Genomic DNA, 22,560 nt, shown 5'->3' with positions numbered 1-22,560 from the left:
CTCTGTGCCAAGCTAAGCAGACGGTGAGTCACCCTGAACAAACACGGCTATGTTTTAACATGTGGGCACCTTCACAAGCCTCTGCCGCCCTCACCTGTGCCCTTTCATTGGGAGTTGGCTCATTTCAGTTTAGCAAAGTCTCAAATTCTACCTATTTTTTAAAATATTTAAACTAACCTAATCTGGATGGTGTTTATAGCTTTGCGCTATCTAATAAGAACTTGCTCTTCAAATTAATACTTTTGAAAACAAGACTACAGGGGGCATTTTTTACTTAAGAAAACAAGCTGTTTCTACATCTTTAACAAACAACTGTGGCTGCTGCCAACCATAAATTAGTACTTCTCACAGAAAAATAGACTTCTACTTTACAAACACTGCTACTAGTCCAATTACCACATGCAGCTAAAAGAAGAGTATTTCTTTTTGATTTTCAAAAACTCATATTTTCCCAATTACTCTTAATTTACAAAACTTCACAGTGAATGGATTATACAATAATCACCTGCAAATCAAGAATCCACTTGGCAAATGTCAAATAGCTTAATCAAGTAGAATCAACTTAGAATATTATTCAGTTTTATCAGAATGCCTGCTAATTTTCATTTCAACCTTACAAATATTTATTAAGAATTTAGTGTTGTGTTTATCAAGTAATCAAAGAAGTATAAGGCAGAAGAATCTCTGCTCTCAAGAGCTTTCAACCTTATTTGTACACTTTCAAGGCAGTTCAGAGCACTATATAATTTAAGGTTAAAATAATGATACAGACTGGAAACTAATTTGACAATAAACTATTTGTTTTTTGTTTTTTTTAATATTTTATTTATTTCTAGGAGAGAGAGAGATAGCGTGAGCAGGGGAGGGTCAGAGAGAGAGGGAGATAGAGACTCTGAAACAGGCTCCAGGCTCTGAGCTGGCAGTCAGCACAGAGCCCGACGTGGGGCTCGAACCCACAAACTGCGAGATCATGACCTAAGCAAAAGTCGGACGCTTAACCGACTAAGCCACCCAGGCGCCCCGACAATAAACTATTTGTAAAAAAAAAAAAAAAAAAAAATGATACAGACAAATACTACAGGTCATCAAAGGGATGAAGACGGGTGATAAAAAGGAAGGCTTCAGAGTATATAAAAACTTGAATGGGGTGGGGTAGGGGTTGGGGTACGTGTATTAAGTATGCTTGGAGGAAGGTAGGAATATATCATATATCAGGAAAATTGATAGGGGAAAATGGGCGATAGACATGGAGGAGGGCACATGTTGGGATGAGCACTGGGTGCTATATGGAAACCAACTTGACAATAAACTATATTTAAAAAAAAGAAGAAAAATTGAGAAGTGCTTCAAGTAGTTTACTTAGAGCTTGGTATGAACAGGGAATCAAGGACTGTAGATACCATTAGAACTGAGGAGTATGAATCTCATTCAAAAACCACAGAGAGTTTTGGAAGGTTCTTGAGGTGGGTAATTACCTGATGAAAACAGTGTCTTAACCAGATTATTTTGTAGGTAGAGACTAGAGAAGTCTCTCTATTACTACCTCTCTCCTCACTTTCAGAGACAAACAAAGGCAAGGAAAAAGTAACACCCTCAGAAGAAGCATGCCCTTTCTTGCCTTTTCTTTACAAAACAAAAACAGAAACAAAAGACAAGGGTGCCTGGGTGGCTCAGTCGGTTAAGCATCCAACTTTGGCTCAGGTTATAATCTCAGTTTGTGGGTCCGAGCCCCACATCAGGTTTTCTGCTATCAGCATGTGGAGCCTGCTTCAGATCCTCTGTCCCCCTCTCTCTCTGCTCCTCCCCTGCTCACACACTCTCTCTCTCTCAAAAATAAATAAACATTTCAGGGGCACCTGGGTGGCTCAGTCAGTTAACCAGTTAACCATCTGACTTCGGCTCAGATCATGATCTCATGGGTCTTGAGTTTAAGTCCCGCATTGAGCTCTGTGCTGACAGCTCAGAGCCTGGAGCCTGCTTCGGATTCTGTGTTCCCATCTCTCTCTACCCCTTCCCCCCTCATGCTCTGTCTCTCTCAAAAATAAACGTTTAAAAAAATTAATAATAAATAAATAATCATTGTCTAAAAATTTAAATAATAAGCAAGAACATATAAAAAAGGAAACAGTAAGATAAGGCCAAAATAATGAGCAAAAAAAATTCTTTCTGAAATATTAGCTAATGGTCAAACCCTTTGCAGGTCTGCATATCCTGGAACCAAGACAATTCTTCAAAAATTAACACAAATGCATGACTTCTCTGGAAAGAAAAGCTACAAAATAAAGAGTAAGTGATGGAAGAGTAAGTGGACTTCAAGTTCACTCACTTCTGCTCCCTGAATAATCCTGTCACCAAGTACTCAGACTGTGGTTCAGTGACCCGGTTCTGGTGACACCAATTCACGACATGCACAGGGCAGAGTGGGGGTGCAGCACAGGCAGGTGCTGTCCTCCTCCTCATCCCTCAGAGCAGCGGTTTCTCTCTATTTCACACTAGGTTTCCCCTTAGGATTTCGCCTTTTTAAAACATCCAAAATCCCTACTTCATTCTCACCAACCCCTGGAAATTTCCTAAAAGAATTATGCACACATCCTTGCAAGAACTAAATGTGCTGCTACTATGAGCCTCAAACTCTTCCCACTCAGCCCTCGTTCTCCCCTACTTGTATTTGGCTGTATTTTTTCTCACCATCCTGAATCCATCTGACATCAAGCAGAGATAATAGTAAATACTGTATGTAAATACATCAAGTATTTGTACCTCCCAGGATATTATAGTTTTGCTTAAATATCACAAACGAGGAAGACTATAACCTAAAAATCATCTTTCTTCAGCAACGCCCATTCCATAATACACTAGCTGGGCATATTGAGAATTTAAGGAAGGGGCTCCTGGGTGGCTCAGTCAGTTAAGTATCCAAGTTTGTCTCAGGTCATGATCTCACAGTTCATGAGTTCAAGCCCCACATCGGGATCTATGCTGACAGCTCAGAGCCTGGAGCCGGTTTCGGATTCTATGACTCCCTCTCTCTCTGCCCCTGCCCTGTGCACACTCAGTCTCTGTCTTTCAAAAAATAAATAAAAACAATTTAAAAAAAAAAGAATTTAAGGAATACAACTGCTTTATTTAGAATGAAATAATTTGTTTTTGCTTTTTTTTTAATATTGTTTTGTTTTTAGCATTCAGTATTAAGAGGAAACCACGGATATTTTTAAATGTCCAAATTGTTAAAGCAACATTTAAAAACAGTTCTTAGCCATATTTCCTAACTACACAGCAACTTTTTCCATATTTATCCATCATAAATTAGATACATAAAACTCTTTACCCTAAAGAAATCTTTAGATTGTTCAAAGTAACGAGTGTTTTATACTATTTTAGATGGGTAAACATATTAGTGAGAGATGATTAATGAAAGATTGAACATTAATATGTTCAATACTGATGTATTTTGAAGATTTTATCCAAACCTAGTTTCATTACATATATGATTTTTTTTCATTGATTTGTTTCATTTAAGGTGTAATTTCATTCCATTCGAAGCAGCAGTATCTCTTGGAGCAAAAACATGGAAAAAATGGTATTGTAACACATCAGAATGTAGGCACTGCAACACTTACATATGAAATAATGACACTTGAGATTTGCTTCAAAGGCATGAGGAGAGGGAGGGTGGAGGTAAAGAGCCTGGGGATACAGATGAAGTAAGATCCGGGATGTACTGGTAATTACGGAAGCTTGAGTTTTACTATAATATTCTTGCTATGTTTGTAAATGTTTGAAATTTTTCAGTAAAAACATTTGAAGAAAAAGATATCCTAAGAAAAGTAAAAGGTCAAACTACAAATGGAGAGAAGATATGTGCAACACGTATAACCAAAAAAAAACCTGTCATCAAGAGTCTATGAAGAGCCCCTATAATCAGTACAAAAAGAAATAATAACACACTAGAACAATAGGCAAAAGACACGAAAAGGCACTTAATAGAAGTAATGTATTTGGTTAAGAAACACATGAAGACATGAAAATGCAAATCTAGACAACAATTAGGTGTCATTTAGCAAAAACTACAAAGTCTGATAATTCTAAGACTTACAGAAAGAATGTGGATTGAGAGGATCTCTTATGCATGGGTAAAATTTGTTAAAATAATTTGATCCTATCGTTTTAAAGTTGAATTTCATGTACCACACCTCCCCCCCCAAGAATCAGCAATTCCACTCCTCAGTTTAGGACCAAGAGAGCAGTCTAGAACACGTGTACACATGAACCAGGACATACATATAAGGCCATTATTCCAGGCAGTATTGTTTCCTGGAGCAAGAACCTGAAGAAAAAACGTATACTATCACAACAGAACATTACACAATAGTTAAAATAACTGAACTACAGCTATATACAACATACATAAATTGTTACAATATATTACTGAACGGGGGCGCCTAGGTGGCTCAGTTGGTTAAGTGGCCAACTTTGGCTCACATCAATGATCTTGCAGTTCATGAGTTTGAGCCCCACATCAGACTCTGTGCTAACAGTTCAGAGCCTGGAGCCTGCTTCGGATTCTGTGTCTCCCTTTCTCTCTGCCCCTCCCCTATCTGTGCTCTGTCTCTGTCTCTCTCTCTCTCTCTCTGTCTCTCAAAAATAAACATTTAAAAAATGTATTTGTATATTTTTATTTATATATATATATAACTGAATGAAAAAAGTAAATAAGATAATAGTACAGACATCATGGCTTTCTTTTCACAGTTAGTAAAAATAATTAAAATTAAACAACACCTTGTTTATGCTTATATATGTGAGGGGAAAAACTGTTCTTTAAGAATGTGATAACACAAAATCGGAATCGGATTCACCTTAGTTACATGCAGGTCAGTGAGATGGGACAGGAGAGATAAACCTAAGTTACTGTTAATGTTTAGTTCCTGGGTTAGACAGTAAGGCTCATGATGTTTATCATCTCTAAGAATGAATGAGGGAAGAAAGCACATGTAAAAAGGTCAGTTAGAAGCCACGGAAGCAGTGAGTCCAGGCAGAAGATGATGGTGGCAGGCTGGGTGGTAGTGGTGGGGCTGGAGAGATGCGCACAGGTCTGAGAGATTCAAGATGTAGAAATGACAGGCCTTGGTAACTGGCATGGAAATGCAGTGGGAGAAGAGAGAAAGGTATAAGTGATACTCAGGTTTCAGCTTTAAGGAGCTAGGTGGAAAACAGGGCCATTTAACCAGAAAGGGAGCCACAAGTTTATGACGCAGTGAGCAGTTTGGCGGTGGACATGTGGCCCTCTCCCTCCTTGCTAGTCCATGCACCCCCCACTGCGAGGAATCATGTAATGAGGGTAAGAATTTAACCACCCTCTGCTCCAGAAACACAAATCCTGACCTGTGTGAGCTAAAATGCATCACACCGACACATGCATGGCCCAAATGCACGTTTCTGGAGGGAGCCTCAGACACTTTTGTTTGGTGTTGAAAGAAACCAGCTCTCTCCCGCTACTTAGACTTGAAACAGGAAACATGTAGTGGCTGACAGCAGGCATTTTTTTTGATGCAGCAAAAGGATGAAGCTGATACAAGAGGAGGGCAAAACCACAAGCACTATAAAGAGAAGAATGCAAGCCAGAGCTCTGATGCAAGCAAGACGGAGGGCTGGCCTGCCTCTGGGCTCCTCGGTGATGCACGCCTGTACGCCTGCTGCCGCAAAAGCTCGCCTGAGTGGGCTTCCTAGTGCTTCCAACTACAGGCACTGACCTAACATAGGCACTGGAGATGGAAAGGGAGTCTGTAAATCATAAGCCCGAAATAATGAAATTGGCTCAACTGAAAAAGAGTAAGGAAGATTTCTTGTCCCTCGGCATCGCCTGCTGTGCCTTCAGACCAGACCAGATGACTACCACTGATCCTATCATACTAAGGACCCAGTAAGGATAAAAATGAGGCTATCCAAACATTTTGGCTATTCCTCATAGCTTTTACTAATGTCCTACACACAAATGTTTACAGTATTGCTCTCTGTGTTTTTAGTTGTCAAATAAGATATTTTAAAATCCTCAGCATGAAAAAAAATAATTCCTAATAAAATACACACTTGAGGAAGAAAGTCTAGATCCTATTTGTTGTTTTACAGCCTTATAATCTATTATAATAACCAGAACCTGGCCAAAAATTTGACTGTAAATTTAGACGTAAGAGGATTTAAGAATAATTAAATAAGTGCTTCAAATTTTAATTCAGGAATTATAAATTATAAAATACAAAATCCTGAGAAGATTAATTAAAAATAAATAAAGAAATAGAGGAGTGCCAGGGTGGCTCAGTGGGTTAAGCATCCAACTCTTGATCTCAGCTCAGATCTTGATCTCAGGGTTGAGAGTTCAAGCCCCATATTGGGCTCCATGCTGGGTGTGAGCCTATTTAAGAAAAAGAAAGAACTAGATACTCTACATGTCAAAGGCACTCTCCAGCCTAAGTAATAGAGAGGTCAATCAATACAGAGACTAATATTTGAAATACTTCAAAACAAAATGCTATGATTTTCAAAAATACAATTCCAGTAACCAGATCTTTTCATTTTTCCAGTATACGAAAGCCAATTTCAAATTACCAGAGAGTGAAACAAGATATTATCATATATCACATACATACATACGTATGTATGTATATACATGTTTACAAAGGTGTGCACACGCACACACACTCACACTCACACATACACATACAGATTTCAAGGTTAGCAATGATGTGAGGATTTATTGATGCCTATGGCCAAAGTTTTAAATAGGATATAATGTGAGAATTACCAAATTCAGCACTGACATACTACAGTCCTTCCTCTTCTTAACTTACTCATCTTATTTTGTTTTTCCTAGTTCTCTGTAGTGTGCCCTTCTCCTGATCTGTCTCTATATGATTTACTGTTTGCTTACTATTTTCCGTCGTCTCCCTCTGGATGTGTCTAGCCATCTCTGAGTATGTCCCAGAACACCTCTGCACCTTCTGCTCCGAAGCTGGGTCTCTCTTTTGCTATCTCTTTGCTCTGCCTTCTTCCTTCCTTTGATATATTTAACTCATCTGATATGGTTATATAATCAAAGTTTATAATCTCTGCTCTATCATTTTTAAAAAGTAAGATGACTTTTATTTCTGATTTTGTAAGAAAAAAAAATTGATTCCTGAATTCATCTGTTTTGTGTAGCTCTGAACAGATTTACTCACTGAGTTAGTGTCATGAGAAGTGCTGCTTATTCACCGCAGAAAAACCATTTTTACTAAGGTCTTCAGATCAAAAGAGTCATTCCTTGGACAGTATAAAATTAACCTTATGGATTCACTAATCTAAATTACTAAAAAACAGCGTTCAAATTCTGGGAGTTATGTCTCATATGTACACTTGTTTTAAAAATTCAAGTTTCCTAAAATAATTTTCTATTAAATGGATGGAATACCTAATTTGATAGCAACTTATAAAAATGTTGCAAATTTACTGAGTATCTATGCTGTGACTTGACTTTGTCACCTGCAGAGTTTTACCATTGTCAGAATCTTCAATATTATAAAGTATAATAAATAATAGCATTTTACAAATGTATGAACTAAAAGTAGGTCTACAGAGAGAAAAAAGGAAGCAGAAAGAATTAACCCAATCAAACTGGATGGTCAACAGTATAGCAGAAATCAAAATTCTAAAGTCTTGGTTCCTGGAATACAAACATTAACTTCTATGCTTCCATCATTTTTATCTTTTTTGTTTTTTATAATACCAGCTTAATTCTCCATGGATACAAATATAGCAAATTATTTGTTTTAATTTGGAGTACATTTAAATAGTTTTCTTCTGGAGTGCCTGGGTGGCTCAGTCGGTTAAGCACCTGATTTCAGCTCAGGTCATGATTTCATGGTTCGTGAGTTTAAGCCCTGCATCAGGCTCTGTGCTGACAGCTCAGAGCCTGAAGCCTGCTTTGGAATCTGTGTCTCCCTCTCTCTCTGCCCCTCCCCCACTCGTGCTCTGCTTCTCTCTGTCTCAATAATAAATAAACATTAAAAATAAATACAGAGGGGCGCCTGGGTGGCTTAGTCGGTTAAGCGTCCGACTTTCACTTAGGTCATGATCTCGCGGTTCGTGGGTTCGAGCCTCGCGTCGGGCTCTGTGCCGACTGCCAGCTCAGAGCCTGGAGCCCGTTTCAATCTGTGACTCCCTCTCTCTCTGACCCTCCCCTGCTCACGCTGTCTCTCTCTGTCTCCTAGAAATAAATAAAACATTAAAAAAAATTTTTTTAAAAATAAAAAAATAAATAAAAAATAAATAAAAATAAATACAGAAATAAACAGTTTTCTTCTAGTGTTAAAAGGTGTGTAAGACAATGTTATGCACTGAAAAAAATTAAAATAGCATCCTAAACATACAGAGAAGAAAACAAGACTAGAGTCAAGAAGCATTTACTATTTCAGGGTAAGGAAAAGTTAGTTTCAAGGTCAAATAGAAGGTCTCATAATCAAATTCACAACTCACCTATACTTCTCTGGATAGAAAACAGCTATACTAAGGTACTTATAATTTTACCAAACACTATGTCTCAGTGTTATGATTCTCCATAATTTTATAAAGTTTAATATGTGATAGTAAGTCACTCTGGCATTTAACCAGTCTTTAGAAGGAAGTATGGAGTAATTTCCCTTTTAACTGTGATTCTAAGTTGACAGCGCAGCAAGACATTCTGGATGAAGGATTACTAAGTAAACATGTAAGGTACTAGCCTGTCTTATGCAGCAATCATGAAGTTGAGGAGGAGGCTGATGGACTGTTCCACGCTGATTTGGTGAGTAGAAGGAAGGCGCTTATTCAGCTGATAGTAGACAGACGAGATGACGGTTTCGAGGCGGGACACACTGATCTCAGTGGTATGATCCAGTGTATTAAGGCCATTGTCTCGGAAGGCTTCAATCATGTTCCAGATATCAACAAGATGGACTGAAACACAAGGAAAATAAACTGTCAACAATTTAAAAGTTTTATTTCATCAGAAAGATATAAGAACTTTTCATATATTTATATCTAATAGGATAGTGAAGGGAGGCAGAATAGGACCCCAAAATACACCACTTTGCCACAAGGACTATTTTGAGCTAAAGACACTTGAAAACTAGCAGGTGCCAGGAAGGTCATACTAAATTCTTCTTTTTCCTGAAAGCAGGAAATAAACTCCCAAGTGGAAGATGCCCTGCCTATTCCAAGGGGATAGAAACATTCTTACCCCAGAAACAGTGAACTGAGTCCAAGAGAAGTCTGCATAGACTTTGTTACAATAACCTATCTTCCTGGAGTCTTCCCATATATTTTAGTTATTTTGTCACAACTGCTGCTCCTCCTTCTTCCCTCGTGTAGCAGCACATAGGCCTCCTCACTCCTTCAGGTCTTCATCTTCCTATGGGGGCTCCCAGGTATGGGGAAAACTCTGCGTGCTCTTCTGCCAGTCTATGTCAACTTAATTCCCAGGCCCAACCAGAGACCCTAAGAGGGTAAAGGTAAAGTTTTGCCCCCCCTACAATAGCATCAAAAATATATATATTAGAAAATTTAACAGAACCTCAAGAGACAAACTTCACAACCTTAGTGGGAGAAATTAACACATTTCCCTTAGTAAGTGATAGAGGAAACATACAATTTGTATGTGTGGATGCAGACAATTAAACTTTACAGCTGACAAAGTAGGCATAATGGGCACTATATGAAATACTGCCCCTAGTGATTACTGAATATGCTTTATTTTCAAGAGCACAAACCACAGTCTGAAAATTGACCTTACCTTCAGTCATAAAGCTAATCCAGGCAAATTTCAAAGGATTCAAGTAATATAAACCAATATAAACCAATCTCTGATCAAAATGAGATTAAGTAAGAAATCATCAAAAAACCCCACTTTTCAAATAAACCAATCTCTGATCAAAATGAGATTAAGTAAGAAATCATCAAAAAACCCCACTTTTCAAATAAACCTTACATTCAGAAATGAAAAAACACAATAGTAGGGAATGTCCCTAATCTGATTAAGGGTATTTACAGAAAACTGCAGCAAACATATTACTTAAAAGTAAAAGATTGAAAGTTTTTCCTCTGATATGTGAATGAGATAAGAAAGGCTCACCATCAAATGTAAATTGGTATGGCCACCGTGGAAAACAATATGGAGGTTCCTCAAAAAATTAAAAATTATGATACTACATGATCCAATAATTCTACTACTGGGTATTTACCCAAAGAAAACAAAGATACTAATTCAAAAAGATATATACTCCCCTACGTTTACTGCATCGTTATTTACATTAGCCAATATATGGTAGCAACCTAAGTGTCCATCAATAGGTGAATGAATAAAAAGGATGTGGCATATATGTAGAACAGAATATTAATCAGCCTTGAAAAAGAATGAGATCTTACCATTTGCAACATGGATGGACCTAGAGGGTATTATATAGTAAGTGAAGTAAGTCAGACAGAGAAAGACAAATACCACATGATTTCACTTATATGTGGAATATAAAAAACAAATGGACAAACCAGCAAAAAACAGAACAGGCCCATAAATACAGAGAACAAACTGGTCTTTGCCAAAGGAAAGAGGGTGGGCAGATGGACAAAATGGGTGAAGAGGAATGGGAGATACAGGCTTCTAGTTAGGGAATGAGCAAGTCCTAGGAATAAAAAGTACAGCACAGGGACTATAGTCAATGGTACTGCAATAGCATTGTATGGTGACAGATGGCAGCACAAGTGATATGCAGATCATAACACAGAGTTGTAGAATCATTATGTTGTATATGTGAAACAAATGTAACATTGTGTATTAACTGTACTTCAACTAAAAAAAAGAGAGAAGAAAAGAAATGCCCACTATCATCATTTCTATTGTACTTTGGGTCCTAAGCCAACGTAAATAGGCAGTAATTATCCATGTAAGTTTTTATGGATACTGACAAAATTTAACTGTCATTATTCAGAAATGATTAAATTCTACACATAGATTATCAAAGATTCTCCAGATAAATTAGAAAAATTGATATTTGAGTCTAGAATGATTGCTAGAGACAAGTCAAGATATAAAAGCCACTGTATTTATATTAGTAACAGAAAATGAAATTTTAGGGGAGCCTGAATGGCTCAGTCAGTTAAGCATCCAAATCTTGATTTGGGCTCAGGTCATGATCTCACAGTTGTGACATCAAGCCCCACATCAGGGTGTGTGTTGGACGTGGAGTCTGCTTAAGATTCTCTCTCTCCTCCTGTCCCACCTCCGCTTCTCTCACTCCCTCTCTCGTTTAGAAAAATAAAAAAAGGGACACCTGCATGGCTCAGTCAGTTGAGCATACAACTTCAGCTTAGGTCATGATCTTGTGGTTCATGGGTTCAAGCCCCACATCAGGCTCTGTGCTGACAGCTCCGAGCCTAGAGCCTGCTTCAGATTCTGTGTCTCCCTCTCTCTTTGTCCCTTTCCCACTCATCCTCTGTCTCTATCTCTCAAAAATGAATAAACGTTAAAAAAAATTTTAACAAAAGAAAATAAATAAAAAAGAAAAAGAAAATGAAATTTTATATACTATTTATAATAGTATCATAATTCATCAAAGATTTAGGAATAAATCCAATGGAGAAAGTAAAACATCTCCACAAAAAAGAAAAATTATAAATATAACTGGCAGAAATTAAAGAGCTAAATATATGGAGGAATATGTCGTGTTCACTGGATCTCAATTCCAATCTCAATATTGGAAATATGTCGAGTCTCCCCAACTTAATCTATAGATTCCATGCAGTCTCAACAAAATGCCACAGGGCTGTACATTAAAATAGGATAAATTTTACTATATGTAAATTACAATTATGAAAAGAAATTAAGAGGGGTGCCTGGGTGGTTCAGTCAATTAAGGGTCCAACTTGGTTTCAGATCAGGTCATGATCTCACTGCTTCGTGGGCTCGAGCCCCACATTGGGCTCTGTGCTGGCAGCATGGAGCCTACTTAGGATTCTCTCTCTCTTCCCTCTCTTTACCCCTTCCCCACTTGCATTGTCTTTGTCTCTCTCAAAATAAATAAACTAAAAAAAAAGTAAAGATGGAAAACATCCCAGCAGTGTTGTTTTATTGTTTATTTTTAGTACAAATTGATAATTAGATTCTAAAATTTATATGAAAATAAATATAAAAAGGCCAAAAATGTCCCAATCTGGAAAAGAAAAACAGAACAAAGTAGGAAGACTTGCTCTGATATTAAGACTTATTACAAAGTTATAATAGCAATTACTGGTAGGACAGACAGAGCAGTGGAACACGTGAGTCTAAAACCATATAAGAAAACTGCTGTGAACATTCTTATACATTTCTTCTGATGAGTATGAGGAAAAGATTTTGGGATAGTGAAGAAAAAAGGTTGTTTTTTTTCATTAAACCTTGTAAAGAACAACAGACCATACATATGGATAAAACTGAAATTTTACTCCTACGTAAACTATATACCCACAAAATTTTTTTTCAGGTTGATTAAAAGAATCACATGTGAGGGGTGCCCGGGTGGCATGGTTGGTTAAGTGTCTGGCTCTTCCACTTTTTTAATGTTTATTTATTTTGAGAGAAGAAGAGTACAAACAGGGAAGGGGCGGAGAGAGAGTCCCAAGCAGGCATGGCACTGTCAGCACAGAGCCTGACACAGGGCTCAATCCCAATAACCATAAGGTCATGACCTGAGCCCATATCAAGAATAGGGCGTTTAACCAAATGAGTCACCCAAGTGCCCCAAGTGTCTGACTCTTGATTTCAGCTCAGGTCATGATTCCAGGGTCGTGGGATTGAGCCTCACATCAGGCTCCACACTGGGCATGGAGTTTGCTTAAGTTTCTCTCCCTCTCCCTCTCTCTCCCTCTGCCTCTCTCCCAGGCTCATGCACACTCTCTCCCTCTCTCTCAAAAAAAAAAAAAAAAAATCATATGTGACAAAACAAAGTTTCTAGAACAAAGCATCTTTTACTGTAAAAATAATTACAGGGAGATTTATTAAAATGGTAGTTGCTCTGATAGTGATTTTCAAACTTTTTTACCACAACCCACAGAAATATATTACACACACACACACTTCTAAATATATTAAAAAACCCAGAAGTTTCACAAAATACTTTTAGTCTTACCATATAATTTGTGTTCTGATTTCTTTTCTTTCTCTTTTTTTCTCTATTACATGCTTTAAATTCTGGCTACAGTCCATCAGAATGATTTCATTAGTGGGTCAGAACCCATCATTTGAAAAACAATGCTTTGAAAAACCAAAGACTTCAGTCGAAGATGGCAGGGTGAACTCTCTAGAAAGAATTTCATACTAGGATTTTTGAGTAACAGAGTAGAATAGAAGTATTTAGATATAAAGTGACTTATCCAACATCACGTGTTTATAGTAAATGCCAAAATCAGGACTAAAACTAAAGTGAAAACTAAGAAAAGTAAAATAATTCTGTCACAAGTTAATCTTCATGGAAATTAAGAAAGATTTTATATGGCGTGCCTGGGTGGCTCAGTCGGTTAAGCGTCCAACTTTGGCTCAGGTCACGATCTCACAGTCCATGGGTTCGAGCCCTGTGTCAGGCTCTGTGCTGACAGCTAGCTCAGAGCCTGGAGCCTGCTTCAGATTCTGTGTCTCCCTCTCTCTCTGACCCTCCCCCGCTCGCTCTCTGTCTGTCTCTCAAAATAAAATAAAAACATAAAAAAATTAATAAAAAAAGATTTTTTAAAAATATTTATTTCTGAGAGAGAGACAGCGTGAGCAGGGGAGGGTCAGAGAGAGAGGGAGACAGAGACTCTGAAATAGGCTCCAGGCTCTGAGCTGGCAGTCAGCACAGAGCCCGACGCAGGGCTCGAACCCACAAACCGTGAGATCATGACCTAAGTGAAAGTCGGACGCTTAACAGACTAAGCCACCCAGGCGCCCCTAAAAAAAGATTTTATATGCATGTGTGTGTACATATATGTATCTGTACATATACATATGTATTTTTTATTTACTTATTTTATAAGTAGCAACTGTGGAGTGATTGCTTATAGAAAAAACCTATTCATGTTGTATTCATTTTAATCAAGATAATTAATTTATTACACCTCTATCAAAACACTAATGTTTTTGTTTTTCTTCCAGAAGCCGATTAAAAGGGTGAGAAGGAGAAAGCAATTCTCCCATTTAAAGAACATTAATACTATGCCAGCATCAAAACCAATTACATTATTGAGTTGAGTAAACATTTTGAGGGACAAGTCCTTTCCATGACAAAGCTTACATTTTAATAAACATTTAAGACAAAAATAATTCAGTTAACATTACAACAGAACTAAAAGATACTAAAACCTTTTCTTTTATATTATCAAGAGCACTATCCAGCTAACACAGAAATTAGTGGAAATGACTTACGGTTGCATCGCTTTTGTACGAATCGTAATTTGCAAGCTGTTCTATAAGTTGACAGTCGTATAACATCAAAATTCTGAGCACCTGAAAAAAGGGTAAACAACAGATGTCAGCGGGACTTACCGTTTCATTTCTAAATGCTGGGAAGTGACTCTATTCCACAGCGTGGGCACAGGCTATATATAACATGGCAACTAGGCTTTCTTCTGAGAAAACAAAAGGGGTGAGGAAGGGTTTAGGCACTCCTTCTTCATGCCTGCTCCATGCCCGGCACCATGCCAGCAGTTCTGCCTATAGTACCCTGTCTGCAGCCTAACAAAACTCTGAGGGAGAACACACATAACTAGAGTGAATCTTTCCTTCATTATCGTTTATATGAGAAATACCAGGAGAACTAGTGTGAGAAGCTGGGAAAGGAAAGTTCCATCCCCAGCTAACCAAAGATTACTAATCTGATCGATCAGACAGTTAGACATTTATTAGGCCATGTTTACCAGTGGAGAAGTAACTATAGGAAAAAGTCAGTACATATGGTTTGTAACTCACTCTCTTCAGGTTCTTTCTCTAGGGCAGTTAGAGTCAGATTTAGGTACTGCAAAATGGCATAGAGCAAATAGCACATGAGTCCAAAGCGAACTAGTGAGGGTAATGGGAAACCACAAGCTCCAGCCCAATTTGCCAGAAATCTTTCCTCTGAAGTTTAAGGTGCTAGTCAAGAATTAATTATCACTGTTTTCCTTTGTCATTTTTTTTAACCCTGTGAAAATACATCCCTCCAAACCCAGTGGAAAAAAAGTAACAGTGGGATGGCACAGGATTCAAAAATTCTAGGGATCCCTGGCCATAACATCATTTAAAAGAAAAAAATCTAACAGCAGTCTGAATCCCAAAATAATTTCTACAAGTTAAGATATAATCAATAACTTTAGAACTTTATTAAAATCTTATGCCATGATTTGAATGAATGACACGAATGCATGTGCCAACATTCAACCATTCAGGTTCTCAAACTTCTCATACATTTACCGTCTTCTGAAGCAGTCCCCTTTCCTGATTTCTATAAGTAAAACCCTCATACACTGGTCTAAGAATAGCCTTCACTTTTTAAAAATGTCCCTTATGTAAATGTCATGTCGATTTACTGATCATAAAATATGGTAGTTGGGCACACAAAAAATAGAACAGAAAGCCCCCAGTGAAGAAACTGAAATGATTATCCCTTTGGGTATTCTGAACTAGAAGAGATTACTCTTCATTTCATCATCATTTATTTTGAGAATGTTTCATTATAAGAAAGACACGAAAATGTCCCTTTAATACTAATATGTCAGACAGTATGTATCAAGCTTATCAAGAAATGTTACGGGCAGAACCCTAGCCACAGGTGGGGGGAGACCAGTGAGGCTCCTGGATACATAGGAGACAAGCTAGAAATACTGAGTACCCACGAGGTAGAGGGAAAGGATAAGAAAGGATTAGACCTCTTTCTTTATTATGGTTCTGTTTATTCATGAGAACAGGATATCAACTTCTATAATACAACCAAATCCCAAGGAAAGCAAAGAATGAAATGGATGGGTTTCATTGTATCAGCTTGTATCAGAGTCTCCTGGGGAACCTGGAATCTTCAGTCTAGAGAGTCTGATAATCAAGCTAGGTTTGGGAAACATAACTATCCAACTCAACTAAAAGATCTGGCTCATACAACTCTTAAATTCTACCTCACACCCAAGTCCAATCAGTATGGGCTACCTATAATTACCCAAACATGCCAAACCCTCTCAACTGAGCCTTTGTAAGTGCTACTTACTGCTCCAGCTCCTTCTTCATCACATCACTGAATGGACTCAGCCTAGATGTGACTTCCTCCCAGATCTCTTCCTGGACCCTCCCCCTTCCCCACCCTCTGCTGAGCTACCCCAATCATGGCTCCTACTGCCCCATCGTTCCTTATTTCCATGTCCAGGAAACTAAGTTTCATGAACACAGAAACCATTTTATTGTTGTGTTGTTCACTATTATATGCCCAAAAGTAGGACATATAAAACTAGTTCCTGAAATATTTGCTGAATGGATAAATAACTGAAAATTAGGAAGTTCTATGTTGCTGGTATAAAAGACTGATCTCCTTCCTTCCAAAAACATACCAAGTAAAGTCAAAGTATCAGACAAACTATACAATTTTGGAAAAACTGATACAGAAGGATGATAAAAGTAGAGGGAAGCCAACTTCTTTCTCCAGGTAAGCATGATGATACATTTAGCCTTCTTCAGGTAGAGCATAGGATTCCAAACCATGTTCGTGGGAGCCACAGGATTTGGTGGAGGTGCTTGGCAGACCACGAGAGGTGCAAGAAAGTAAGTGTATTTTGTTAGAAAGACCTCTAACTGAGAGATGAGGAGGAGAGGAGAAAGGGGAGAAGAAATTACAAACTGAATGAATCTAAGTATGGCAACATTTCTGAATTGTCTGAAAACTTATAACCACTTTTAATAAGGAAAAAAAAACTTTTCAAGAGAATGAGTCTGAATAAGTAACAAATATAAACATAAATGACTTCCTTATTTTTTTCTTGCTGTACAATTAGAAACCCTGGGGACTAGAGATGAAGCCAGAAGTCCCAGCGGACAGGAAGGTACAGACCACAGAGTGGTGACTCTCTCAGGGGGTGAACTTAAAAAAAAGAAAAAAACAATACCACAAAGGGAAATGGTAGGAACACATGACTAGCTCCACCTAGATTTAGATTTAAATTTTATTTATTTATTTTTTTTTTTAGAGAGAGAAAGACAGAGAAAGACAAAGCATGTGTATGAGGGGGAGAGAAGCAGAAAGGGAGAGAGAGAAAATTCTAAGCAGGCTCCACACCTAACATAGAGCCCAACGTGGAACTCAATCCCACAACCCTAGGATCATGACCTGAGCTGAAATCAAGAGTCAGATGCTCAACTGACTGAATCACCCAGACACACCTAGATTGAAATTTTAAGAGCAGGCAAAGATAGTAATAAATAGATTAGACAAAAACAAAATTGATTATACAAAAGAACTGTAAAGTCTAACTTGTGGCATTTAAAAAGATAAAACTGGGGCACATGGGCAGCTCAGTCGATTTGAGTGTCCAACTCTTGATTTCAGCTCAGATCGTGATCCCAGGGTCATGGGATCAAGCCCCACATCAAGCTCTGTGCTGAGCATGGAGCCTGCTTAAGATTCTCTCTCTCTTTCTCTCTCTTTCTCTCTCTCTCTCTCCCTCTGCCTCTCTCCTGTGCTCACTCTTTTCCTCTCTCCCTAAAAACAGAAAATAAAAAAATGTTTAAAAATTTTTAAAAAGTTAATCCTAAAAATAGCATGTCTTTCATAAAAGAGGTGCTGTAAAATATTATATTCCAGTATTACTTTGAACAAAGTTACAAATATCGGTAAGTTCTGGACTTCATTTTAATTGATGTTAGAATTTCTAGAGTAGCCACAAAAAGAATAGGAAAAGAATACAAAAACTCACAACCAAGAAGAGGGAAAAGTAGAATGTAAGGAAGGAAGCTCAATTCGTCTAAGCAAGGCAAGAAAGGAAGAAGAGAAAAAAGGACACAGTTGAAGCACAAAACAAGATGGAAGAATGAAATATATCTGTATTCATAAAAAAATTAAACAATAAATTCTTCAGTGAAAAAGCAAAGACTGTCAGTCACAATGGTGGTTGTTAAATAATTTAGCTTATGCTGTTTACAGGGGATACGAACAAAACATAAGGCTATAGAAAGTTTTTGAAGAGAATGAAAAGATACTATACAAGGCATTCTAACCAAAAAAAAAAAAGTTCATGCCACCATACTAATAACAACAAAACAGACTTCACAGCAAAACATATTACTAGAAAAGGAGGGTACCTACATAATGACAAAATTTGCCTAGGTAGATGTAACATTTAATGCCTGCGCATCTACAAACAAAAGCTTCAATCATTGAGAGAACTAAAGGAACAAATTTTAAATCTATGATCAAAGCAGAGATTTTTAACGTCTTTTAGTAATTAAGGAGTCAAATCCATAAGGACAAAAAAAGTCTGAATAAAACATGTAACAGGTTTGATCTAAATAATGCAGAAATTATACACATTACTTTCAAGCACACATGGAATATTTACAAAAAACATGTAACAAAAAATATCACCAAATTCAAAGATTCTAGAACATCTCTCGATCCCAATTAGGCTAAGTATTTTTTAATTAAAAGTCATTTGTTTGCAAATTTTTTAAAAGAGTACTGTAAATAATTCCTAACAGAAATAAAAAAACAGAGAAGTGATCATAAAAATGGCATATATCAAAACATACGGAGCACAAAAATAGAAAGTCATAGGAAAGAAGTTCTTAAGTGCTTATATAAGAAAGAAACAAAGTATGAAAATAAGAAGGCAGAAAAAGAACAACAGAATTGCCTAAAATAGAAAGAAGAAAATAATAAACACAAGAGAATGAAATTATGAGGAAGAAACAAAAATACATGGAGAGGACCAACAAAAGCCAAAAGTTCCTTGAAAAGACCAGTAAAATTGATAAAGTTCTGGAAAAGAAAAAATAAAATCACAATCTCTGAGACTGGAGGGAGGCCTGGTGTCCGCATTTTATCATCTGACCTAGAGAGCTTTTACTTTAGCTCCGGAGCTGCAAACTACGGTTCTAACTTATCACCTTTAATTTTTCCTCGTAATTTTATATCATGTAAGAATTATAAACTACCAAATTACTTCTATGTAGTTTATTCCACTCTTCTTTTAATAAATATTTATCGAGCTACTGGGTCTACCACAATAAGGAGACGTGATCCTTATTTTCATGGTACTTAGAGTCTATCAGAGAAAATATTAAACAAAGAAAGAAAAAACTAATTTCACTGCTCTTCATATGAATTTAAAGATACAGTCTAAAAACAGAAAAGCTTAAGAAGATCATAGAAAGGTATCACGATGGTATAATAATAAAGTCACACAGAAAAAAAAATACAACCTATCTAAAATTATTAAATTATTATGACTGCTTTCATACTGTAACAGCAGGGTTCGGTTGCTGTGACAGAGAACTCATCATATGGCCTGCAAATCCTAAAATATTTACTTTCTGACCCTTTAAGGAAAATACTGCCAGCCCTAGCACTATATTTACAGAGTAAAAGAGAAATCTATTCATCTCAAGGGAAGCAGAAAACATCTGATAAAATTCGATACTTGTTCATAATTTAAAGAAATAACAAATAGAGAATGAAGAAAATAATAGTAGTAACTCTTGGTAACCTACAAATAGTTCCTTAACCTGATAAAGGGTACAAAACCTGAAACAAATACATTTTAGTAGTCAAGTATTACATCTGTCCCCATTAAAGTGACAGACAAGACAAGGGTGGATGCTATTCCTGTTCTTATAATATCAGAGATCCTAATGAGCAGGTACGTAATGAAAAAGGGGTATAAGAATCTCAAGAACAAGAATCAAAACTGTCTTCCTTTAAACTCTCATAGAATGTACCACATCAAGAATGGACCCTCACGTAACCTAGGAACTTTGGGTGCTACAATTTGTCAACAAGGCCCATCAGTTTTAATGAGCATTCCCTCTCGCGGAGGGTGTGGATAATGGGGGAGGCTGTGCATGTGTCGAGACAGGGGCTATATGGGAAGTCTCCACGCCTGCCCCTCGATTTTACTGTGAACCGAAAGCTGCTCTAAAAAAGTGAAGTCTCTTTTAAGAAAAAATCTATTAATTACCCATTGAGACTAATAAAAGAGTGGAGAAAGATCACTGGATTCAAAATTGACATGAAATCAACCCAAAACCTAGAAGGTAGGACCGTATAAGAAGGCTGGCAAAAGACGGTTCTGCAGCCAAAGAAGGGGATGAACCGGAGATTTGGGGGGTGTTGAAAATGAGAGTGCAGGACAGATACCGCTGCCACTGATGCAATTCTTCCCATGAAGAGACAGGGGAGACAAGAAACCGTACGAAATATCTTCCAGACTGTCTACATCCTCGAGTCTGTTCCAGAGAATGGTAATTTATCCAGCACTCATGTGTCAGAATAACATTCACTAAGCAGTAAACCCAATTCTTGCCAGAAAACCCAGTATCTATTCCAAATATCTGCCCTCCCTATACTCTCTCACATGCCCATGTTTGTTTCCTGAAGGCACCCCAGGCGCTTCTTTTTTATTTTTTGAATGTTTATTTATTTTTGAAAGAGAGTGCATGTGAGTGGGGGAGGGGCAGGAAAAGGAGGGACAGAGGATCCAAAGCAGGCTGGCAATGACAGCAGAGAGCCCCATGCGGGGCTCAACACAACAACTGCAAGATCATGACTTGGGTCAAAGTCAGACACTCAACCAACTGATTCACCCAGGTACCACCCCTCATTCTCCCGACTTCTTTTTTTTGAGAGGGAACAAGTGAGTGAGGGGCAGAAAGAGAGACAAAAACAGAATCCCATGAGGGACAGAGAGAGAAGGAAAGGGAGAACCAGAGCTCACCCGAAGTGGGGCTAGAGCTCACCCAATGCAGAGCTCAAACTCACGACCTGAGCTGAAGTCAGATGCTTAACCAACTGAGCCACTCAGGCATCCCTCCTCTACCCCTCCACCCAGTACTTCTTAATATCAAGAATTATTGCTTATTTCTTTGGTTTCCTTATTTTGTCTGTTTCCCCTTGCCAAAGTGTAAGCAATAGGAGAAAAGTCAGTGACTACATTTTGTCACATTAACCCAGGACCTGAAACAGACTGCTTTAGTTTAACAGAAAAGTAACAATAATAAAAATACTAAACACAGCTAATCGCATTAAGTACTGACTATTCTGTGCCCATGCTAAGTGCCTGACATTATCTCATTTCATCTTGACAATAATTCTATGGAATAGATACTATTCTCATTTTATGGACAAGAAAACTGTAGCAGAGATTAAGTAACTCACCTAAGATTATACAGCCAGTAAATGAGGAAGCCAAGATCCAAACACAGATAGTCTGATGGCAGAGCCTGGATTAAAGCCACTATGGCATGAGAAACAGACAATTTAAGAGTCTCGTATGAGGTAAAACTCAGCTGCACTTTATGATTTCTCTGGAGGTGGAAGGTGAGGTGGAAGGTGACGTGGAGGGAAGGGACTACAGGGTGTCTGGTTTAGATGTCCCTCAGTGAGAGACTCAGAAGTACAGGACTCTAACTTAAAGATCACCTGGACTGACTGTCCACCCAATGCCAACGTTTCTTCTCTGACATCTTCAATACTTCTCTAGCTTATGCTTGACAGGACAACATAGATCTGAGTTAAGTCAAACTGTCTCCCGTTACTAAGACTCTAATGATTTAAAATATCTTGATTGTTGAAAGAGGCTGCTGAGACTTTATCTACTGATTTTTACTCTGTGATATGCAGAATTCTAGAATCCTACAAGTACTTTAGGGGCTATCTCAGGCAGGACTCTTGCCTCCCCTCTTCAACCAAGCAGTATCAATTTTATGACACTCTCATGTTAAGCGTCCTTGTAAGATCTCATTTTTTAAAAAGAGAGCAATGCTTTTTTTTTTGAGATGAGAATGGGTCTTTTATTGAAGTTGTCTAGAAGTTCTTAAAATCTTCAAATGCAGATAACATTGGGGGAATGAAAGGAGAGTAATGCTTTTTAAAAGCTATCATGATCATTGTACAGACCAATAACCCTATCTCATGGCAAAGGAATTTGTGGTCCACCAAGTGTGGATGCACTAGTCAAGGTCACATAGACAAGTAATCGGAGACCAAAATAATCATTCAAATACTAGGAAATGACCCACTCCTCTTGGCCATCTTTCTTTTTCTTTGAGTTTTATAGAAGAATATAATTCTTTAACAAGATTTAAAACCGTATTTAAAGTAATTATACATTTGTTCTTTTAATTATTCCTATAGCTCTAAGTTATAGCACAGTCCTCTATACCTCAGAATCTGTATCTAGTGTAAGCTAATTTATATAATGCATGAATTATTTATCACCATCTGCAAGTTCATATTAACAATGGAGTTACAGCAAGAGGTCTAAACTAACTGGTGTGCTTTGGGCACCTGGCTATCTCAGTCAGTAGGGCATGTGACT

General features: G+C 37.7%; 1 protein-coding gene across 1 annotated transcript in view; it reads right to left on the bottom strand.

Annotated features, from left to right (window-relative positions):
- DTNB (dystrobrevin beta) overlaps nucleotides 1-22,560 on the bottom strand; it is a 232,700-nt gene that overhangs the window by 187,409 nt on the left and 22,731 nt on the right. Inside the window, 2 exon segments of the mRNA XM_039238291.1 lie at nucleotides 8,757-8,970; nucleotides 14,441-14,521. Coding sequence (XP_039094222.1) covers nucleotides 8,757-8,970; nucleotides 14,441-14,521 — 295 coding nt within the window.

Source organism: Hyaena hyaena, unplaced genomic scaffold (genome assembly GCF_003009895.1).
Source record: "Hyaena hyaena isolate Hyena2069 unplaced genomic scaffold, ASM300989v1 scaffold_138, whole genome shotgun sequence".
In the NCBI taxonomy this organism is placed as follows: domain Eukaryota; kingdom Metazoa; phylum Chordata; class Mammalia; order Carnivora; family Hyaenidae; genus Hyaena; species Hyaena hyaena.
This window is presented reverse-complemented; position numbering and strand designations above follow the sequence as displayed.